General features: G+C 48.5%; 1 protein-coding gene across 1 annotated transcript in view; it reads right to left on the reverse strand.

Annotated features, from left to right (window-relative positions):
* PAPPA (pappalysin 1) overlaps window positions 1-19,865 on the reverse strand; it is a 229,524-nt gene that overhangs the window by 187,106 nt on the left and 22,553 nt on the right. The window contains exon 2 of the mRNA XM_037027516.2: window positions 10,026-11,088. Coding sequence (XP_036883411.2) covers window positions 10,026-11,088 — 1,063 coding nt within the window. The remainder of the gene's footprint in view (window positions 1-10,025; window positions 11,089-19,865) is intronic.

Raw genomic sequence — 19,865 nt, forward strand, 5'->3', positions numbered from 1 at the left:
AAAGGGTCATGTGACAATCAGAGTTCAAGTATGGGGAAAACAATGCTGGAAAGCATGACATTGTATGTCAGGCTGCTGAAAGTAGAATTAAATTCAAATTGATTTTTGGAAAGAGGATGCCACATTCAGGGCCTGAGGGAAAATAAAACAGCAGACATGCAGACTGCCCAAGGTGGGGTACCATCATTAAGCTACTGTTGGGACTTGAGTAATGTGAGTAGGAGTTTTTCAACTTGTTATACAGAATAATTGCTCCTTCATTGCTACCAGGAACACATCATACTCACTTAGACACAGGGGCTGGTAAATACTTTGAAGGCAGGGACTGACTTACATCCCTGCGTGTCTCCGGTGTTAACATGCGGTCTTATTTGTACCTTTTCAATATTAAGCTTCCCATTCTTCCCTAGCTCCGGTCCCTACAAGCCTGAAAACAGGATTACAATGCCTGATTTGAAAATGTCTGAACAGGAACAGATCTTGGAAATGTTCTACCCAAATCCTCCCATTTTACAGATCACGAATTGGAAGTAAAAGAAGTGACTTACTCCCTGCTGGCTAAGAAGTTACTGGAAATATCTAGTCACGTCCTTCCTCATGTTTTGCCAAGCCACAGGCAAACTGTGTTTTCCTGCCATGAATCCTCATGGGGAAGAGCTCTCACTCATGTCTCTCCTCTACCCTCTCTAAGATTCTGAAATTCCCCATACTGCTGGGGAGTTAGAGCCCCCACTGCCCTCTGTGGCCATAAAACCAGTTCAGTAGTCAGAAGTCAAGCTCAAGGCTAAGAGCTGCGGCTGGCTGTTGACCTCAGAAAAGGCTGGGGTGACAAACATCAGAGGTTTGAAATGGAGGCAATTCAATTCACCAGCCACCCTTCACCACCAGATCACCAAAAAACCACCTAGAACACAGAAAAGACAAAGAAAGGAAAAGCAGAGAGGGAAGGGGCATGACAGAAAACACCCCCCTAAAAAAACAGGAAATGAGAGCCTTTTTGACTTACGCAAACAAATATGTGAGCAAAACGTACTGCTGTTCACACACTAGTTTTATGTTTCCAGAAAGAGAGTGAAGGTGTGGAGGGATCAGTTTTGGGAAGTGGAAAACCGGGCAGCTCTGAGTTTGAATGTCCAAGTTGAGCCGTGATCAGTTTAGGGAAATGGGTTTCCCTGAAATACAATGTCCTGGTGTCTGTGTGCTCAACCCCCCCTCAGAGCCCCACTGCTTTGTTTCCTAACCTGGAAGGGCGTCCGACCAAGCTGAGGCTGTCATGAGTGGTCAGTGTCACCAGTGTAAATGACAGTGCTGAGTGTGCCAAACTGAGGGTGGAAAAACCCAACTGCCTTCCGCTGAGGCCCTCGCAAGGGCACCCAGAGCTACCACTGCCCAGGGAACTGGAGGCAGACACACATCTAGGAGAGGGGTGAGACCGCGAGCACCTCCAATCCTGGCATGCTGGGTTCCAACCTTCACACGCAAACTCTGAGAGTAAGAGTGTGCTCTGGTGAGAGCCCCAGACAGAAGGCAGCTTGCTCTGCATCTTACACTGCTCGGTGGGGTCCTGAGCGCATTCAGGGTGCCCTCCGGACCCCCAGCCCCTCCCCTAAGATGTGCAAGAACTACCCAGTGAACCCCATCCTGGGGTCCCAGACATGCCTTTGAGTTTCGTTGGAAATGCATAAACTCAGTGTGGTGTATTGCTTAGCTCTTGGGAAAATGACTACATTAGCATTTAGTGTTTGCGGAGGCAGGGGGTAGAAAATCTTTTAAAAATGGAACCTCTAGGAGCCAAAATCAAAGGGCCTGTGGGAGTAGAGAGTGATTAGGTCATCTGCAGTGCCCACTTCAGGTCCCAGTGAGGGGCGTAAGGATCAAGTGGGGGCTGGGAATTAGGGGATAGCCTTCTAAGAGGTCAGATTTCCCAGAGGTGGACAACCCCCTAACAATAAGCAGTTACTGTGAGTGCTCACTAAGGGCCAGGGGCTGGCCTAAAGGGTTGACCGTCAATTATTTCCCTGACTCCTCCAAACCACGTACTGTGGTAGACTTGGACTTTCATCCCCAACATTCCAAGGGAGGCACCTGAAACTTTGACAAAGGAAGAGACTTGTTCAAGGCGACCCAAAAGTCCTGGTTCAAATGTGTGCTCTGTTTCTAAAATGTGTATCGTACTGGTTTGCTAGACTCTCCTGGCCCTTCACTGTTTCTCACAGGTCACTGCTGTTAGCTCCTTATTCAACCTTAGGTTTAGGGGCCACAAGCAGTTTTCTTACCTTCCATTCAGTCTTCTAATCTGCTGTCAAAGCCCAAAGTCACAAATGTGCAAGGGTCACAGCTGGCACCTCTGAGTAAAGGTGGCGTTGGTTCAGATGACAAGCAGAAAGGAAACGCAGATGGAAGCAGAGAAAATGGGGCCATGTCTACAAGAGGGCTTAGAGATATGTGTTTGTGTTTCTACATTCAAGAAGGCATGGGGCCGGAGATGTCAAAAAACTGAGGAACTACAACTAAATTGGCATACCACCCATTAGGACCAGCCCCAACACTGCCTGGGACTGCTCCGTGTGGAAATATGTCATCTAACACGGTCAGAACATTTGGATCTTTTCAAAATAAACTAGTGTGCGAGCTCAATGAGCTTGATATAAGTTATGTGGTCTTTATGTAATAATACCAATCCTGTGGCCAGTTCTAACAAAAAAGCTAGTATTTTAAGAATGAAAGTCATCTGGGTAAATGCCCTCAATGTGTGTACCACAGTTTCATCTGGAGCTTTTTTACAAGCCTGCAGGAAGGCAGTCTCCACAAAACAAAGCTGACGGGGAGGAGTCCCGCTTGGGTGGAGAAAGAAGGAAATGATTTCCGAGCACCTACTATGTGACATGCATTGTACCAGATGTTTTACACAGATGACTCCATTTATGTTTCATGACATGCCACTGAATAGCTCTTCTCGCCCAATTTTTACAGATGAGAAACCAGCAACTTTCAGCAAGAAATGGGTCAGGCTCGGACAGCTGATGAAAAGTAGAACTAAGATTCAAACCCTGGTCAGTCGCTAACACACATCCCACTACACCAGACCTGACTCCCGTTATTGCTGTAATGAATATTAGTCACGTTAAATAAACTTTGATATTCTGATTATAAAATTCCAAGCAATTTCTCTTACAGGATTCCTGGAAAAGAATGAACAAAGTCTCTGAAAAAATAACAATTCCTTCTTTCATCTGCATGCTGGTTAACTCTTCCCAGAACTCTTTCTGGGTTATTATTTTATGTGGCCCTCGCAATCGTGTGATCCAGGCAGTTAGATATTATTATTATTATTATTATAGATGTGGAAATGGAGGCTCAAGGGGATTATGAGACTTGCCCAAGATGACATGGCTAAGAAGCTGCTGAGCCAGGGCTAGAGTCAGTTTCCCCTGAATCCTTCTTTCATTCTGCATCAGCCTGATTCTTCAAGGTCTATTATATGAAGAACAAAGTGTGGCATCCACCTGCATGAAGGCCCAGGAAGACTCACCTCTTTCTTGCACCCTCTCCAAACCCTCCCGACTCAGTCTGTTGGTTCTCAGCCAGCCCTCCTCTGTCATTACAAAGCCTCCTAACTCAGGAAGCTTGCTTGTGTACATCCTCCACCAGAAAACCTTCCCGGTCTTGCCTTTTCTCAGAGCTCACATAAGCCTTACTGTCTGTGTGGTTCCTTTGGACATCAGTCATGTGCCTTCTTGCCATTGCTTGAATGACTGTGACAAAATGTCATAAAACCACAGCATACACGTACCTTCAGGACAGAGATTACATCTCAGGTCCCTAGGGCATTTATCACAGCATCTTGGATATTAAAGCATCTTCACAAAACATGGATGATGGGTAAGAACGTGACCATACTGAATAGGATTTTTCTGAGTTTCAAAATTGCCAGCTTCTAAGACACCAAGGTGACGCAGAAGAGTTGCAGCGCCTTGGGACTAGGAGATGATACCGTGGGTCTTGCTCTCAGCTCCTCCCACTCTCACTGTGAGGCCTGGGTCGGTACCTGGCCCTCTGAGAGCTCAGGCTCCTTGAAAAAGGAGGCCGGCCCACACCACTGCCCCTTTCAGCTCACAGAGTCCCTGATTCTGTGCAATGTGTCCAGATTTGGTGAGAACTTGGGAGAAGGAAGTCTAAGTTTCATGAGATCGTCCCAGAAAAGAAGTCAGAGAAGCCAGAGAAGGCGAACTATGTCATGACCTCTGGTAAGGGGCACGGGTGAGACTGAGGAGGATCAAGGAGGCAGCCAAAGGCATATTGAAGCCCCTTCACAGGACTTCCAGCAATGTCAACTTAGGTCCAAAAAAAATAACATGGCCCAGGGGAAGGCCCTCATTACATTAAAAATAACAATAATAACAAAAAGAAGACAAAGAAATGTTTCCCTATGAGCCAACAGTGTGTAAGGGTCATCTCTTTTTTTCTATCTGATCTATTTCATATGAATAGATATTCAGGGACAAAGGTGAAGTTTACCTAATGGTGTCAGAGCTTGCGGTTTGCTGGGGTCCAGACAGGAATTCTGTGGGTTTGCGGCAATATTCTGTGGCAGTGGGGGGCCTACAGCCCAAAGTGTCAATTGCCCCTAGACTTCCTAATACTACTGGGGGTTTCTATTAATACCCAGATTTTTCATTTTATTTATGAAAAAGCATGTGAAGTGCATTCTCACTTGCCTGTAGATGTCTCTAATGGCTGTAGATGAAGTTCTGCCTACCTGGCTCATCTCCATCACTGTAGACAATGGTCAGGGTTATTGGAGTGCTTTTATCCTAACTGGCCAGTCTGCATGGGAAGACTTCTCCTGCTCATGCAGATTGCCCCTCCTGGTTAGCACTGGGGGTTCCTCATTCCCACCGGTGACTACAAATGTGGGTTTCCCTGTCTGTCTGTCCTGCCAGCTGGTGAGCTCCAAAGGGCAGCAGCTAGGCCAGCAAAGAGGTAGTGTTCGACAAATACTTATTGAGGGAATAAAAGGAGAACAAAAGGGAAGAAGGGAGGGAGGGAATAAGAAAAGAAGGAGGTGAAGGAAAGGAGAGAGCCGGGAGGAAGGATGGAGCCGGGTGTATCAGCATTCCACGAGACCAACCGGACCCTTCTCTGCTGATGGGCTGGGTCCCAGCCACCCGGAATGGCTGCTTATTCTCCAGCGCCTTCTCCCCGCTCCACCTGCCTTATGCTGCGCCCTCTGCACATGCTGGTTTTTCTCCGTGTTCTGGACATGTTGTGTTTGCTCATCCAAACCCTCTCCCCACCCATCTCCACCCTGCTCTATACCCTTGGTAGGCTGGTCCCCTTGGGGGTCACATCGACAGGTTTGTGCTGTGAATTTCAGTTTGGTTCCCAGTGGGAAGCACTGGTGGGAGACTGGAAGGTATAAGAGGTGGTAATGTAGGACTTAGTCTCCGGCCGCCTGTGACCAGGGGCTGCAGGCTGGCTACCCCTCCCCACAGTCACAGCAGCTGCCAGCAAGCCCTCTGCTCACAGCAGCCCTCCTCCACTCCACAGCCACTGCCTCCTCCTGCACCTTCAGGCCAAGGAGGCTGACCCTGCCTGCCTTGCGGGTTGTCCTAAACCCTGCCTACTGGTTGTAAATGGCTCTCCTTCAACACAGCGCACCCCTTCCCCACCACCCACCCAACTCTCCTTAATTCTGTTTGCATATGCCACCTGTTTCCTGCCAGGACTCTGACTGAGGCAGGCTGCATCTCTGCCTCTCCACACACTGCCCATTCCCCGACGTCCCCTCCAGTGGACTTGCCTTGTTTCTCCTACCCAGAATAAATCTCTGCTTCTTAGATCTCCGGCCCCACCATGGGTCTCCAAAGCCACAAATCCAAGCTTCCTATGTTTAAATATGACTCCCCACTAAACTGGAAGCCCCTAAAGGGTGAGGAATATGCTCCACTCATTGCAATATCCATAGCAGAGAGGCCAGCAGGGTAGGCGTTCCCAATAAATACCCATAAAGAGGATAGAGATAGTCACCATTCGGGTCCCTAGAATGACTTGGAATAAGGTTATCAGCAAGGAGCTGGGCTATACAGCACTCAACCCTAAGACCGTGAAGGCCACCGGCTCCCCCATTGACATAATCTGGCTACGGTCTCCCTGTACTCGCCTCAGGTGACGGGGCGCTCACTCATCTGCAGAGAAGCGCTCCCCTGGAAGGACCATTCAGATTGGGGATGACATCATCTGTCACTCAGCTCGAGGCTGCCTCCTGGAATTGTGACACACTGGTCCCAGCCATGGCCTAGAAGCCATGTAGAATAATTCTTCTTCCTTTCCCATAGGATCATCCTTCGGAGACTCAAAGTACATGTGTCACGGCCCTATTGTCATGGCCTTGTGAGCATTTTCTCATCCAGGCCTAATGTCTTCAGATAGTCGTATGATGCCCTGGCTCCCTCACTGCCCCAGTCACCTTCTCTGCACACATTCCCAGTTAGCTGTCCTTATTGTGGCCTCTTAATAAGGAAAACTCACTGCCAATGGAGCTGTAGTGTTTCTGCAGTGGTTCATGGAAGCCCAAGGCCATTATCTGATTCTTTTCCAAACTGACTCACTCAGCACTTCATAATCCCAGGCTCTCGGGGACAGTTGGGAAGAAGAGCGTGAGGACAGAATGTGAGGGGGCAGGTGTCTGGCAGGCAAGGACATCAGGGTGGTGCTGGGAAGGTGTGCCACAGCAGATGACCAGGAGTCAGAAGTCTAGAGCATTTTTAATCCCAGTTTGGTCACTAATGGACTGTGTAAGCTTTGGCCTCATTTTCCCTTTATGTGGGATAAGGAGTTTGGACCCAGTGATTACTCAGATGTTTCTAGGTCTGACACTTGACACCATTTTGATGTCTTCTGCAGCCCTCCACTGGGATTGGGCACTCTCCTGGAATTTCCAAGAACATGGATTAAGCGGTCTGTGGACTATTCAATAAATAAATGAGTCAAAAGTGTTAAAAGAAATGGTACTTCTCTGATGGAGTTTGCCCATCTGCCAAGCTGTATTACTGGGATCTTACTTAACTCAAGAAAGTGCTGTATTACTTGTTAGAATGACGACTTTTCATCAGTGCTACTCCAAGTAGGCAGTGCATGAACTGGTACTTGTTAGTCTGAAGAGTAATGAGCACAGAAATGGATAGGCAGCACTTGGAGAAACTGAGAGAGCTATGATGCTGCTCCAGCATTCCTGCGGATTTCGCTTTATGTTAATTGCATTTTCATGGTGTGTTACAAAGGCATTGCGAGGTATAGGAAAAAGAAAACAAAACAAGACTGATTGTTCACTCTAGATTGAGAAGGGGTACTTTAAATATTGTCTTTATCATCTTTACCCATTGAGAAAGAATAGAGAGGGAAAGAAATTGAGAGAGAGAGGTAGAGAGAGAGAGAGAGAGAGAGAGAGAGAGAGAGAAAGGGAGGGAGGGAGGGAGAGCACCCTGGGTGCGAATTAAGTTCAGCTCATTATTAAAAATTACCTAGATAATGTCAATTGAATTTCACTACTTCTGTCATAGGCACCTGTCTTCCTTCCTTCCTTCTTCCACTTCCTCCTCCTCCATCCCTCCCTCCTCTTTTTTTTTAAGTCACAAAGCAAATATTTTTCGTAACCTTCTACAAGCTTCTCTCTGCACACAGAATTGCTGATATGACCAGAATCCTGTCATCCCCAGCCCATCAGGAGATGACACCTGCCCGGTGGGCCTCACCCGGGGCTCACAACTTTCCCAGCCAGCAAACAAACAGGCCTGGCGTGATTGGTCACAGCACTGGCACATGGCCGCTCACAGACATTCTGGGCATGTGATCCCATGACTTAGAAAGAGGAGGCCGGTGGAGCCTGCCAGCTCTGTCTGCTGATTGTGAGGTATCTGGGACCTGAGGCCCCATGGCCCCTCCGCACCAGCACAGCACACCCGTTGCAAAGGCCAGCTGCCGTCAGTCCTGACCCAGTCACATTCAGCAGTTTTGTCCCAAGGCTTTAGTAAAGCCACCCTGCCAGTCACCCGTCCTTTAACTCTGCTTCATATTGTTCATTGGACATAAAATTACCTCCTTCAGTGGGAGCTTTGGAGTCAACAGATCTGGATTCAGATCCAAGCTCCCCGCTTATTAGCTGAGTGACTTTGGGTAAATTCCTTTATCGTTCTGAACCCTGAATTTCCTTCAGCAAAATAGAGTTAAGCCTACTCATCTTCCTGGCACTTGGTGAATGACAAGTGAACATTTGTTGCATAAATGCAAGAGTGAATGAATGAACAAATGGGTGAATGACCTATAGCTATTCATGGCCCTTCACCCTTCCCTATTCCCATTCTGCCTGGGCACACAGGTAAACTCCTGGGGATCTAGCTCAGTAGAACACACACTGCATTCACCTCAGAAGACTTGCATTTATGATTTAACCAAATTGTGACCTTGGCCAAGTCATTTCACTCTGTAAGGTCCTCTATTTCCCCATTAGTCAAATGCAAACACTAACCCCAGTCTTGCCTCCCTTGCCAAATTCTGTCAAAGCCCAAAGGAGAGCAGAGCTGAAAGTGCATCACGACCTGGAAGGAACTGGCCACACACCAAGGCTTCTCCCCACATGGGCTGCTCATGCCTCTGAGCCAAGGGGAGAGTCCAGGGGCCAGCCTGGTGCCAGGAGGCTGAGCTGACGTGCTCTCGGGCTTGCTGCCAGACATGACATTCTCTTGCCAGCATCGTCATTCCTTTGCACATAGGTATTCTGTCTGTGCACGGGAGGCCTTTGCTCTTTGGAGAGAGACATAAAGGGAAGAGTCAGCAGAACACCTGCAGAGGTCGGCAAGCGAGCTGGAGCTATCAGCACGTCCAGGGGCTTGTATGCTGGACAGGATGGAAAAGTTCAGCGGGAATCTGGGAACTCAGAAGAGTGGATGTTGTCTGTCTCTCTGGCTTGAAACTAGTTCCTCTGGGTCCGATTTTGAATATAAATCATGCATGGGTTCACTTTTGGGTTTGTCTGCAGGAGTTGCTGGTTAGAGTTAGTGCAAGGCAGAGGCTAAGTGAGGCCTAAGACAGAAGATACCCCCTTCCTGCCCTCTTTTCAGCAGTACAGAAACTAGTTCCTCTGCCTCGGTGCCCTTTCTCCCCTGACCCAATCTCTGATGCCCGAATTGTATCTAAGGCTTCCTCAAGACATTCAAGATGCAAGTCGTTTTTTTTCTCTTTGATCTCCTATGCACCCCCCAAACACACACATGCTACCTTTCATTACACAAGTAAAGACAAGTACACTTACTGAGAGTTAATTACTTCAAGCCACGGTGAGAGAGACTGTGGTTCATGTGCTCTCTCTCAATCCTCAGAGTAGCTCAACAAGTAGGCACCACTTGTTTACAGATGAGGAAATAGCTTCTAAGAGGTCACAGAGAGAGGAAGTACTCTCCCTGAGACCTGAACCCCTGCTCTCTGACCCCAGCTGGTCCCAGCCTTACCAGTGATGTCCAACAGAATGCTCTGCTCAGAGGGAAGTGTCCTATATCGCTCTGTCCAGTGTGATAGCCACTAGCCCCAGGAGGCTACTGAGTACGTGAGAGGTGGCTAGTGAGACTCAGGAACTGGATTTTTAATTTCATTTAATCTTAACTAATTTAAATTTAAATAGTCACATGTGGATATAGGGACTCTTGTCTTGGGTAGTGTAGCTGTGACCCACTCTACCACATATGTTGGGTCAGATATTTGTACTCAGCTCATGTCACCTAATTTCACTCAGTTCTTTGAGAAGAAAGGGTTCTGAGCTTTCCTTCTTAGCCCACAGTAGGCACCCAACAAATGCTTTCATAGTGGACTGTCTTTGCACACGCCCCATGATTACATGAGTGACCTCCTTAGTGAAGCTGCCGTGTGAACTGGAAAGCTCCTGTAACCTGTATGGAGCTCAGGAGCCAGGCCTATAACATGGGGGACAGGCTCAGCTCTCACCTGGGCCTCATCTACCCACTAGGTCTTACCTGTGTGGAGAGTCGGGATCGAAGCACGTCTTGGTGACATCGGTGATCTCGGGGTCACAGCACTCCCCACCGTCGAAGTTGAACCTTTCATAGTTGCAGTCCATGTCGCACACTCCATTCTGCTGCTTCTTCATGAAGGCGGGGTGGCGCAGGTGACGGCAGTCGCCGCCATCGTGGCCGGTCAGCGTGTGGTTGCACTCAGGGTCGCAGTTCTCGTCCCCGATCTTGCCGATGTCACAGTTGGCCAGGACGAGGCGGTGGCGCAGGGACGAGTTGTTCACCTCCAGCACCTCCAGCTCCCAGGAGATGTTGTAGTGCTTGAAGGCCTCGGCCAGCTGACGGTGCTGGAAGTCGATCTGCTGGCGGCTCACCGTGGGGTTTGCGCGGCTGTCGTCGTGGAGGTTGACCACGCGGTAGCGCACCACCTTGGGCCGGCGGAAGTGCGGGAGCTGGTTGTAGCTGGCAATGACCTCTGGGTTGTCACACAGGGTCTGCCCGCACAGAGGAGGCTCCAAACTGGTGTCCAGCAGGAAGCCGTGGGCACTGCTGAGTTCCACCTGGGGGCTGCTGCCGTCCTTCATGGGGGACCAGGCGCGCTTCACATTGTCCCAGTTCTCCTGGAGGAGGAGCTGAGGTAGAGGGGTGTGGAGGCCACGGGTTTCCATGTCCGACAGCACCTCCTGCTGCGTCCTGGCCACCTTCCACAGACTGAAGCGCTCGATGTAGCCCCGGTAGTTGTGGTTCAGAGCACTGCCTCCCAGCGTGAGCACTTTACACTTCTGTGTCAACGGGCTGAATATGCCGCCCACCTGCTCCGCAGAGGTGGCTACCTGGGCACCGTTCACGTAGAGCTTCATCAGCCGCCCATCGTAGGTGGCAGCGAGGTAAACCCATTGGCCTGGGAGGTAGCTGCGGTGGGCACTGATGGTGGTCACTTGCCGGGCCCGGTCTGTCTTCAAGGAGAAAAAGTAGCGTGGGTCTCTGTTGCCTTGGTCACTGACGGTGTGAATGCCCACGACCCATCCTCGGTCACGCGAGGTATAAGAACATTTGTCATATAGCCCTATGTGGCCCCAAAAAAGAAAGATGAATAAATAAGGGATGAAAGAAGTGGGGGGTAAGTCATTTCTCTCTGATAAAATTTCTATCAGGATGTCCTAGACCAGCAGGTTTCAAACTGCGCTCCCTGGGGTCCTGGTAGTTACTCCTGGAGCCCCTGGGACCGCCCGCTGCTCAAGGTGAGCGCTTGAGGAACTGAGAGGACAGGTAAATTGGATTTATAGTGGGAGTCAGGGCGGTGTCTCACCACAACTTGCCCCTAGAAAGTTTCACTTTTATTGGTTTTGAATATGGAGCATACAAGCAATATTTTTCTTTGAAGAATGATTACTTGAGCGACGGAACACAATGATGGCAACCACAATAATAAATAAAATCCGAAACACCTTTGATTTTGTGAAGTTGTTGGGTGGGGGAGAGGGCTTTCTAAGAGGGTATGTTAAGTGTAAGATGATATAGGAGGGGAGAGGACAATCGGAGGGCAATGATAATGAACAGAAGATGCCTGTTGAGAACGTAGCCCTGCTACAGTCCCCATGATTTTGAGGGCACCTCAGCCATCAGCAGTCATCGAAGGACCAGCAGAGGTGAACTGTCGGGAAAGCTGGCCTGGGAGTGAGGTTCAAGGCTGCTCAACTAGTGCTTCCATCTCTAACAGGAGTCCTGGATAGCCTGACACTCATCCCTGGAGAAAGGGCAAATATGCCTAATATCTGAGCTGGAAAGGTGTCTAAAGATCCCCATTTCCCACTCCTTCACTTGAAGGGTGAGAGAGTTGAAACCCAGCATTTGTCAGGTCACACAGGATCACAGACAAGCATATAGAGACCCAATTCACCTTGCTTTCTCTCACACTACTGCTCATATTTAAGAAGGAAAAATGAAAAGCATCCTCTTAACATAAAAAGATGTTGGAGACTCCTTCATTAAGTGATATCTTCCAAGCCTCTATGGCAGGTTAGGCACTGTGCTAAGGTCTGGGTATGTATGCATTTAATCCATGAACACCCTCAAGGTGGTGATAGTAAGTTAGCAGAGGAGGAAAGGAAATTAAAGATGAGATGGATGAGTTTAAACTGGTTGGTAAGTGGATCCTACATCCATCAGGCTATGGAATCCACCATTCCTGTACACTGACTCTACAGTACCTCCCTCTTCTGCCTCAATGCCACCAGAGATCTGGATCACAGCACCTGCCTGGCAGTGTCACAAGGTTTAGTTGGGTGCTTGAGAACGTTCCAAACCAGGCATCTCTAGCCTTACTCTGGGAACCCCAGGAAGTCACTTAGCAGATTACCTCTGGATCTAATTATCTTTATACTCCCCAACCCCCACTCCCTAGCCTTTCTGGAATATACCCAGTGTCCTTGGCACAGACAGGCTGTTGGATGGGGAAGAGGACTTTCTAATTAAGAGTGTATTTTAAGTGTGGGAAGATGTATGAGGCCAGGTGGGAGGAGAAAGAGAGGGATGCGAGAATGAATAAAAGATGCTCATTTAGAAGGACAGTCCCTACTCTCAGCTGGAGAATTGCTGCGGTCACCATAACTTTGAGTGTGAATCTGCCATTAGTACTCATCAAATGAGCATGGAGAGCTTCCAGCAAATCAACAGAGGAGGCTTGCACCACCTTTACTCCTTTGTGGGCACTGGGGCCTTAGAATTTGTGTGACTCTCTCTGTTAGTAACTGAGGTGGACGGCAAGTTTGGCGGGGCATCTAAGTCTGCCCACACCTCTCCTCCCACTCCCTGTGCAACAGCCTCTCAGGTCACAGCCAGAGCTCCTCACAACGTCAACCTACTCTCAGAGGCAGGCAGCTTTCTCTGGGTTTTGGTTCCCTATCTGGTAAAGGAAATGATTGAATGAGGTTCCCCTCCCCTGCTTGGTCCAAGTTGGCTTAGGCCAACTTGTGTTTCCAGGTCTCCCAGTGGCCAAAACGGAAACCATCGCTTCCAAGGAACTCACACTGATAGGCTTGCCGAAAATAATCATCCTCTCCTCTGAATTCATTTCACTTTTAGGAAACGAAACTTTTGCTTTCTGGTTTTGGAGTCCTCCCAGATTGGGTATTTCTTGAGAACTGTGACCCTGTCTGGGTCATCTGCACCCTGTCCAGCACCTTGCCCCAAGCCTTGTCTATAGCAGGCACTCAGAAGTGTCTCATGAACAAGCACAAGAATGATTCTAAACAGAGAGGGAGAAGAGAAAAGGAAAGGGAATCAAAGGCACTAACTTACGTCTCAGGGGCTAAGCACAGAGAGAATCAGAAGATAGTGTGTGTTCTTGGTAGGCTAGAAAGAGCAGGATCTCTGGGGTAATTTTGATGACAGCAATCACTACCTCTCTGTGGATCTGAATTCTCTTGTCTGTACCTCTCTTTGAATATGTACTTAGAAGACACAGCAGGTGTACCATCCTTGGCTTTCCAAATGGGAGTTCATTTCTAAGATGCTGGAGGGTCTGGGAGCAAGGTCAAGGATGCAAAGTAGGAAATGACTGGAAACAAAATACAGAAGTCCAGAGTGTGAAGCTAACTTGAAGGCACCTTAGTCAATGTATCAAGAGCTGGTAGGATGGAGACTCAAGAAACCTCAACTCCTTCTCAAATTCAATGGCAAACCCAACTTAGAAATCATAAACCCCTTGATATTAAGAGACTGTATGTCAAAAGCTACCTTCCTTACTGACCCCCCCAAAGTCAAAACTCTGACTCTAGATTCAGAATGAGATGCCCTGGAGCTCTCTGTTTCTGTTTGTGAGGGGCATCAGTGCCAGCAAAGGTCCCTGGAGTCGCTGCTCCTGGAACCCCACCCCACCTCTCAGCTCACCTTCTCTTCTTCCCCTAGCTAACCTCCTCCCCAACCAAAAAGAAAATTCTTCTAATGAGAAAATTAATATCTGAAACAGGATCTTTTTTCCTTCTCTCTTCCTCTCTCTTTCTCTGCAGGTTTTTATTTTGCCAGGGGCTCTCAGTCCCTGGTTTTCCTGTTGCTTTTGGAGGGCGACTGGCTGGGTTAGCAAGGTAAAATGTTTACCCATCTGTAGGGTGCCCTCAGTTCAGAACCTTCCCGGGCCTTGGGACCCAGGCTCAAGCCACCTCTGTCTGCAGTTGACGAGAGAAAAGAGAAGCGGTGAGAAAGGCCAGAGTCTGTGACACAGAGCAGAGGGCTGAGAGGTGGCTTAGTCCCAGGATGCAGAGAGGAAGAGCAGAGGGATTTTCAGTAGAACGGAGGGGAAACACGTTTAGGGAAATGAGAACCTTGAAGCAGTGGCTTTATAAGTTCAGGAAACATTTACCTAGAGTGTAGTGGGGAAGGAAATCACGGAACTTCCCCAGGGATGCAGGGGGTTGGGGTGTACAGTAGTGAGGGAGATTTCAGTATGAAAACAATTTAATCAACAGTGGTCATGTTTCAAGGGGTGGAAGGGAGTCACTGCTGTCTCACCAGCCCAGAACCAGGGCTCTGGACCCAGAGATTGGGGCTCAGCTTGTGGGATGACCTTGCCTGGGGTAAGTCACAACACCCCTGAGGCTTCCGGGCCTCATTTCCCTTCTACGAAAAAGGAGGGGTTCGGATTAAATGATTTCCCTGCTACAATTTAAGAGCTCCTTTGTTCACTGTTAGAATGATTCCTTGTAAGTAGGAGGTGCTCAGAATTGCGTGTTGATTGGAATCGGATGCCTCATGTCATTCCTCATTCTTGCACGCAGAGGTCCCCTCTCCTCTGTGTGCCTCCATACAGGACATGCAACGGTGTTTTCTGGAGCGCACCCCCCCACTTTTACTGTGTCCCTCCTCACAGTTCTCCAGGAAAAAAGAGACACAGTGAAAGAAGGGTGAGAGTCAGTCTGAAGTCGGCGCCATCTGTGTGGTTGTGGAGGTTGATCCCAGGGGACACATCCCCAGGTGGCAAGATGAAGGCCATAGGCAGTCCTGCACACAATCTACATCTAATTAGCATAAGCTGCCTCAAGGCTATCTGCACTGGGAGCAGACAGTGAACAGTGAGCATGCGCGAGAGCCCATGAAGCGTCCAGGGCATGCTGCACAGACGCAGAGGTCCAGTCCCTGGTCCTCATGGGTAGCACTGGTTACTTGAACCCAGGTCAACTGGCCTTGCTAATGTGCCCTTATCTCCCTGCCACTGCGCTTGCTAGGAGAAGGGCTTCAAATCCCCCCTAGAAGCTTGATGTGTATTTATTTTCATTGTCTCTTTTACCTCTCTTCCCCCGCTGAACCTCACCCCGGAGATGAAGAGCATAGATGAGGAGGCTTGCAAGCCCAAAGGCAGAGGGCTGTACTAGGAGAATCTTCTGGGCTTTGGGATTGCCCTCTAGGGATCACTTTAATGGCACTGCCACAGGGCAGCTCTGTCTGACTGCTTTGTTCACTCCCAGCACAGGTAAGGCTCCCCTGCACATGTTCATCACACAACTTCCTGTCCAAAAACTTATTACTTCTGTAATTTTTCATCCAGTGTCTGTGTTTCCCATACGTGTGTCTGTTTGGTTCATTTCAAAATGCCCGGCATCCAACACAGAGCCTGGGACTTTGCATATATGCTCCAAAGGGTTTGCCATTAAAAGTCAAAAAGGAAGGAAGGGGAGGGGAGAGATTTCTCTCTGGCTGTGCTCTTTCTAAGAGCGCATTACTCTTTGTTTAGAACTTGCTAAGTACCATGTGTCTCCATTCATTCTCACTTAATCTTCACTACCAAACTATCAGCACTGCCCATCTTCAGGGGGAAACTGAGGCTCAGGGAGCAGAGGAGGTTTATTTAAGGCAACACAGTCTGGAATCCAGGCCTCTAGAATTCCCAGCCCAGGTTCCTATCACATCACTGCTGTCAGCGCAAAGTGCCAGGCATGGGTTGTTGGAAGGCACGGCCCCCTCCAAAAATATTCCTCTAAATCCTGTAGCACGAACACAAACAAGTGGAAATAAACTGCGAACCAGGAGACTGCTTTCCGTGTCATTCTTCTGCCTGCGCCTAAAAAATTGATGAAAATCGATGGCTCTTTATACTCGTGCTCAGTCCATGGCACTTGGCTCATCCCCCTTCACTGGGATTTGCTTCCTGGGCTTGTCCTTCAGCCTCAGGACTTCCCAGCAGCCTCCTCACCGGACTGGTTTCTAACCCAGGTTCGTTCCGACTTCCAGGGTCTATACTAAGATGTGCTGGGTATTTTTTTCAGCATGCACACTCGGCTGCCTCCCATCTTCTTTCCTGAACTGTGTCCCTTCAAAATTCTTATGTTGAAGTCATAACCCCTAGCACCTCAGAATGTGAGGCAGGGTCTTTACAGAGGTAATCAAGCTAAAATAGGGGTCCTTCATGTGGGCCTAATCCAATAGGATCGGTGTCTTTATGGAAAGAGAAAATTAGAATATACAGACACGCACAGGGAAAAGCATGTGAAGACACAGGGCGAGGTGGCCGCTAGAAGCCAAGGCAAGAGCCTGAGCAGACCCTGACCCTGCAGACACTATGATCTCAGATGCCTAACCTCTACAACATTAAGAAAAATACGCTTCTGCTGTTTAAGCTATCTAGTCAGGGCTCCTTTATTATGGTAACCCTAGCAATCTATAACACCATTGTTCAACAGTTTTCTAAGCTCTTCCAGCAAAACTTCTCAAAAATCTATCCCATCTTCATTGCCTCAGGTGCAGTGCAGAATCCTTCTCTTATAACACACAGCCTCAGTTTACTCAGTTCTTGTTGTGCACACAGCAAGGGGAATTAGGAGGATACAAAGAGGGGGGTATGGTCACCATGCCCAGGAAATGGTCCTCACAGGGGAGGGATGCTTCTGTGTCAGCTTGAATGTGCAGCTTGGAAAGCCTTCTGTCTGCTAAGGAAGTGGGTAGCTGATTCCATGCCAAGGTGTCTCACCCTCACAGCAACTTTGTATAGTAGGCATTATTTACAGATGAGAAAACAGACTCAGAGAGGTGAAGTTACCTGCTTGAAGGTCACACAGCACTAAGTAGTAAGAAGGACTGGAATTAAGATTCCTGATTTCAAGGTCAGTTCTCCCAAGACGAGCAGGACCTCAGCTATGCCTCTCTCCTGTGTTTTTCTTTCCCTCGGATGTTTTCTTGGGACGGTTTATTTAACTCCACACAAAATTATCTCTGATAACATTTGGCTTTCATCACTATCTAGGGAGAACAATAGCAAAGGATGACAATTTATATCGAATATGTATTATTATTTGTTTTTCTCTCATTGGGAAAGTGGATGTGAGGGAAGAGAAAACTCTACTAGGGTCACTTCTGCCTGTGACTAAGTAGCATTTTCAAATAAATAATGAAGATGATAAAGAACACTGTTGAAAGCCTCTATGTAGTGGTCTCTCTGCTAAGCACAGACATCCCATTTAGTGTTCCTAATGACCCAGGGAAACTGACTCACCTGATAGGCCTTTGACGGGTAGGGAAACTGAGCTGCTAGAGAACCTAAGTCATGTCTCCCCAGGATCCCAGCTGCAGAGCGATGGAATCACAAAGGGACTGACTTGGAAGCCAGAGCTCTCTTTGGGAGGCTTTCCTTTAACAGGAATAACTCTTGGCCCATGGGCAAGGCTCTTGGGGCCCAGCTCTGCCACCACTCTGCTGTAGGCCACTGGGAGAGCAAGCCCTTCTCTCTGGGCTTCCTCAAACCCTGCTCTTTGAGAGAGGAGGGTGACACCAGATGGCCATAAAGGCCCCTTCTGACTCAGCCTACATCCGACTTTGAGATCCCAGGTCCTCCAGACATCCAGCCCTGGTTTCCACTGTGGGAGAAGCAAGGTCGTGGGGGGAGAGGGTTGAGGGACAGGAAGGCAGTTTCGGGCCCTCCAGTTTAAGGATATCCACTAGCTGTGGGACGTGTGCCTGAGAAATACAAGCGGAGGTGAGAGGATGCAGGGATGAAAAGGGGAATTTAGGTCAACAATCTGGTTTCTTTCAGGAGGATAAAAAAATTAAAAGCTAAAGGTTGGAGCTGGTCCCTTTTTTGTTTTGTTTTGTTTTGTTTTTCCTTCCATGATTTAATGGCTGGTATCAAAGCCACAGAGGAATGCTTGAGAGAGCAATCCTATGGAAAGCTTTTATCTGTCTGGAGAAGAGTTATTAAAACAGACAGATTTGGGTTAAGTATACCCATGGTCCCCATACTCGGTTCAGTCAGGGGGAGGACCTCCAAACTGACCCTGGAGGACTCAGCAGCATCAGGCATTCTCAGAGGGCTGGAGCGTCACTCAGGGCTACTAGAAGGGCTGCTCCTCAGCACCCTCATCCCTCCTGGCCCACCTGGGCCTAAAGGATTGTTCTTGGGCTCAGTGGGAGGAGGAGGCTTGAAATAAACCAACCTGGCAGTAGGGGTATCCCAGACTGTACTGGTTGTAGTTATCCCTGTGCCCTGGTGCAGGAGAAGCAGGAGCCCTGAGAGCAACCCCTGGAGGACCCCACAAGGGCAAGGTCAGCTCAGGCACCTCCTGTGTGTTGGCCATGCAAGTGAATGTGTGGGGCCAGATTTCCCCTTGCAGGACTGCATGGAACGGTGGGAGGAACCTCGAAGGTGGCATCTGGGTGTGCCCTCTGCCTGTGTTCCCTGCTGGGATCCATTATCTGAAGGCCTTCTGACCACATGGGTTGGCTTGCCTTTTTTTTACCAGGTGTGTGACCTTGGATGAATTAATTCAACTCTCCGAGACTCACTTTTCCCACAAGCACTCCAGGGATTAAGAAGTCTTATCTTGTATACCTCACAGATCTCTTCTGAGAGAGAAAGGAGGTAAATGTGTGCATATTTCCTTGTACACTATTTAAGACTATCCAGATGGAGGGCAACATTGACAAGAGCATGCCTAAGCGTTCCTAAAACCCATAAGCCTTATTAATACTGACTTACATGGTGTGTTCAGGATGGCCAAATGCTCTTGAGGGCCCACGATGCACCTGTGTCTCCCTTTGGCTCTTGACTCTCCAGCCTGCCTGCTTTGCTCATAGGTAAGCAGGCTGTGTGGACACAGAAAGGCCAGGGTTTTACAGAGCAATAAATGTGCACTCATTCCGGCTCTATCATTCACTAACTATGTGACTTTGTAAAGCCAGGGCACCTCTTCTAGTATTAGTCTTCTCACCTGTAACATGGGGATGACACTGTTTACTGTTGCCACTTGTAGGAGGAGCTAATGAGATAATGAATATACCAAAATTTGGCGTGTGGCCATGGGCAACATAGCACGCTTGCATGTGCACCGTGGAGTCTGATCTGTCAGAATCCCAGCTCCGCCGCTTGTTAGCTATGTAGCCTTGGGCAAAATCCCTTCACCTCCCTGTTAGTTTCCTCAACTGTAAACTGATAATAGCAGTACTTAAGGCATTGTGCCATTTTGAGCATTTAGTGAGAGAACGGAAGCCCTCATTTGCATTGCACGAGATAAGTGTTAATTACACTTTTTAATGATATTAATAAATGTTTGTTCCTTTTCTTTGGAATTGGGAACATTTGTTTTTTTCCTTCTTCGCTGTTAAACTGTATCTTTTCTGACAGTATTCTCTGAACTAGACACGATCCTTGATCTCTTTTTCACACACTGTCAATGAAATCGGTGCGTATGAACTTATAAAAAAAGCAGCTCAGAGGACGACAGGAAGAAAACAAAGAGCAGAGGAGAAGGAAGAGAAAGAGGGAAGGAGGAAGAGGAAGAGGGAGAGAATTCTCGAATTTTCCTTTTGTTCACCCCTAAATGCTGCCACAGCACAAACCAAACTCCGGAAGGTGGAGTG

This window comes from Manis javanica, chromosome 2 (genome assembly GCF_040802235.1).
Source record: "Manis javanica isolate MJ-LG chromosome 2, MJ_LKY, whole genome shotgun sequence".
NCBI classification, from domain to species: domain Eukaryota; kingdom Metazoa; phylum Chordata; class Mammalia; order Pholidota; family Manidae; genus Manis; species Manis javanica.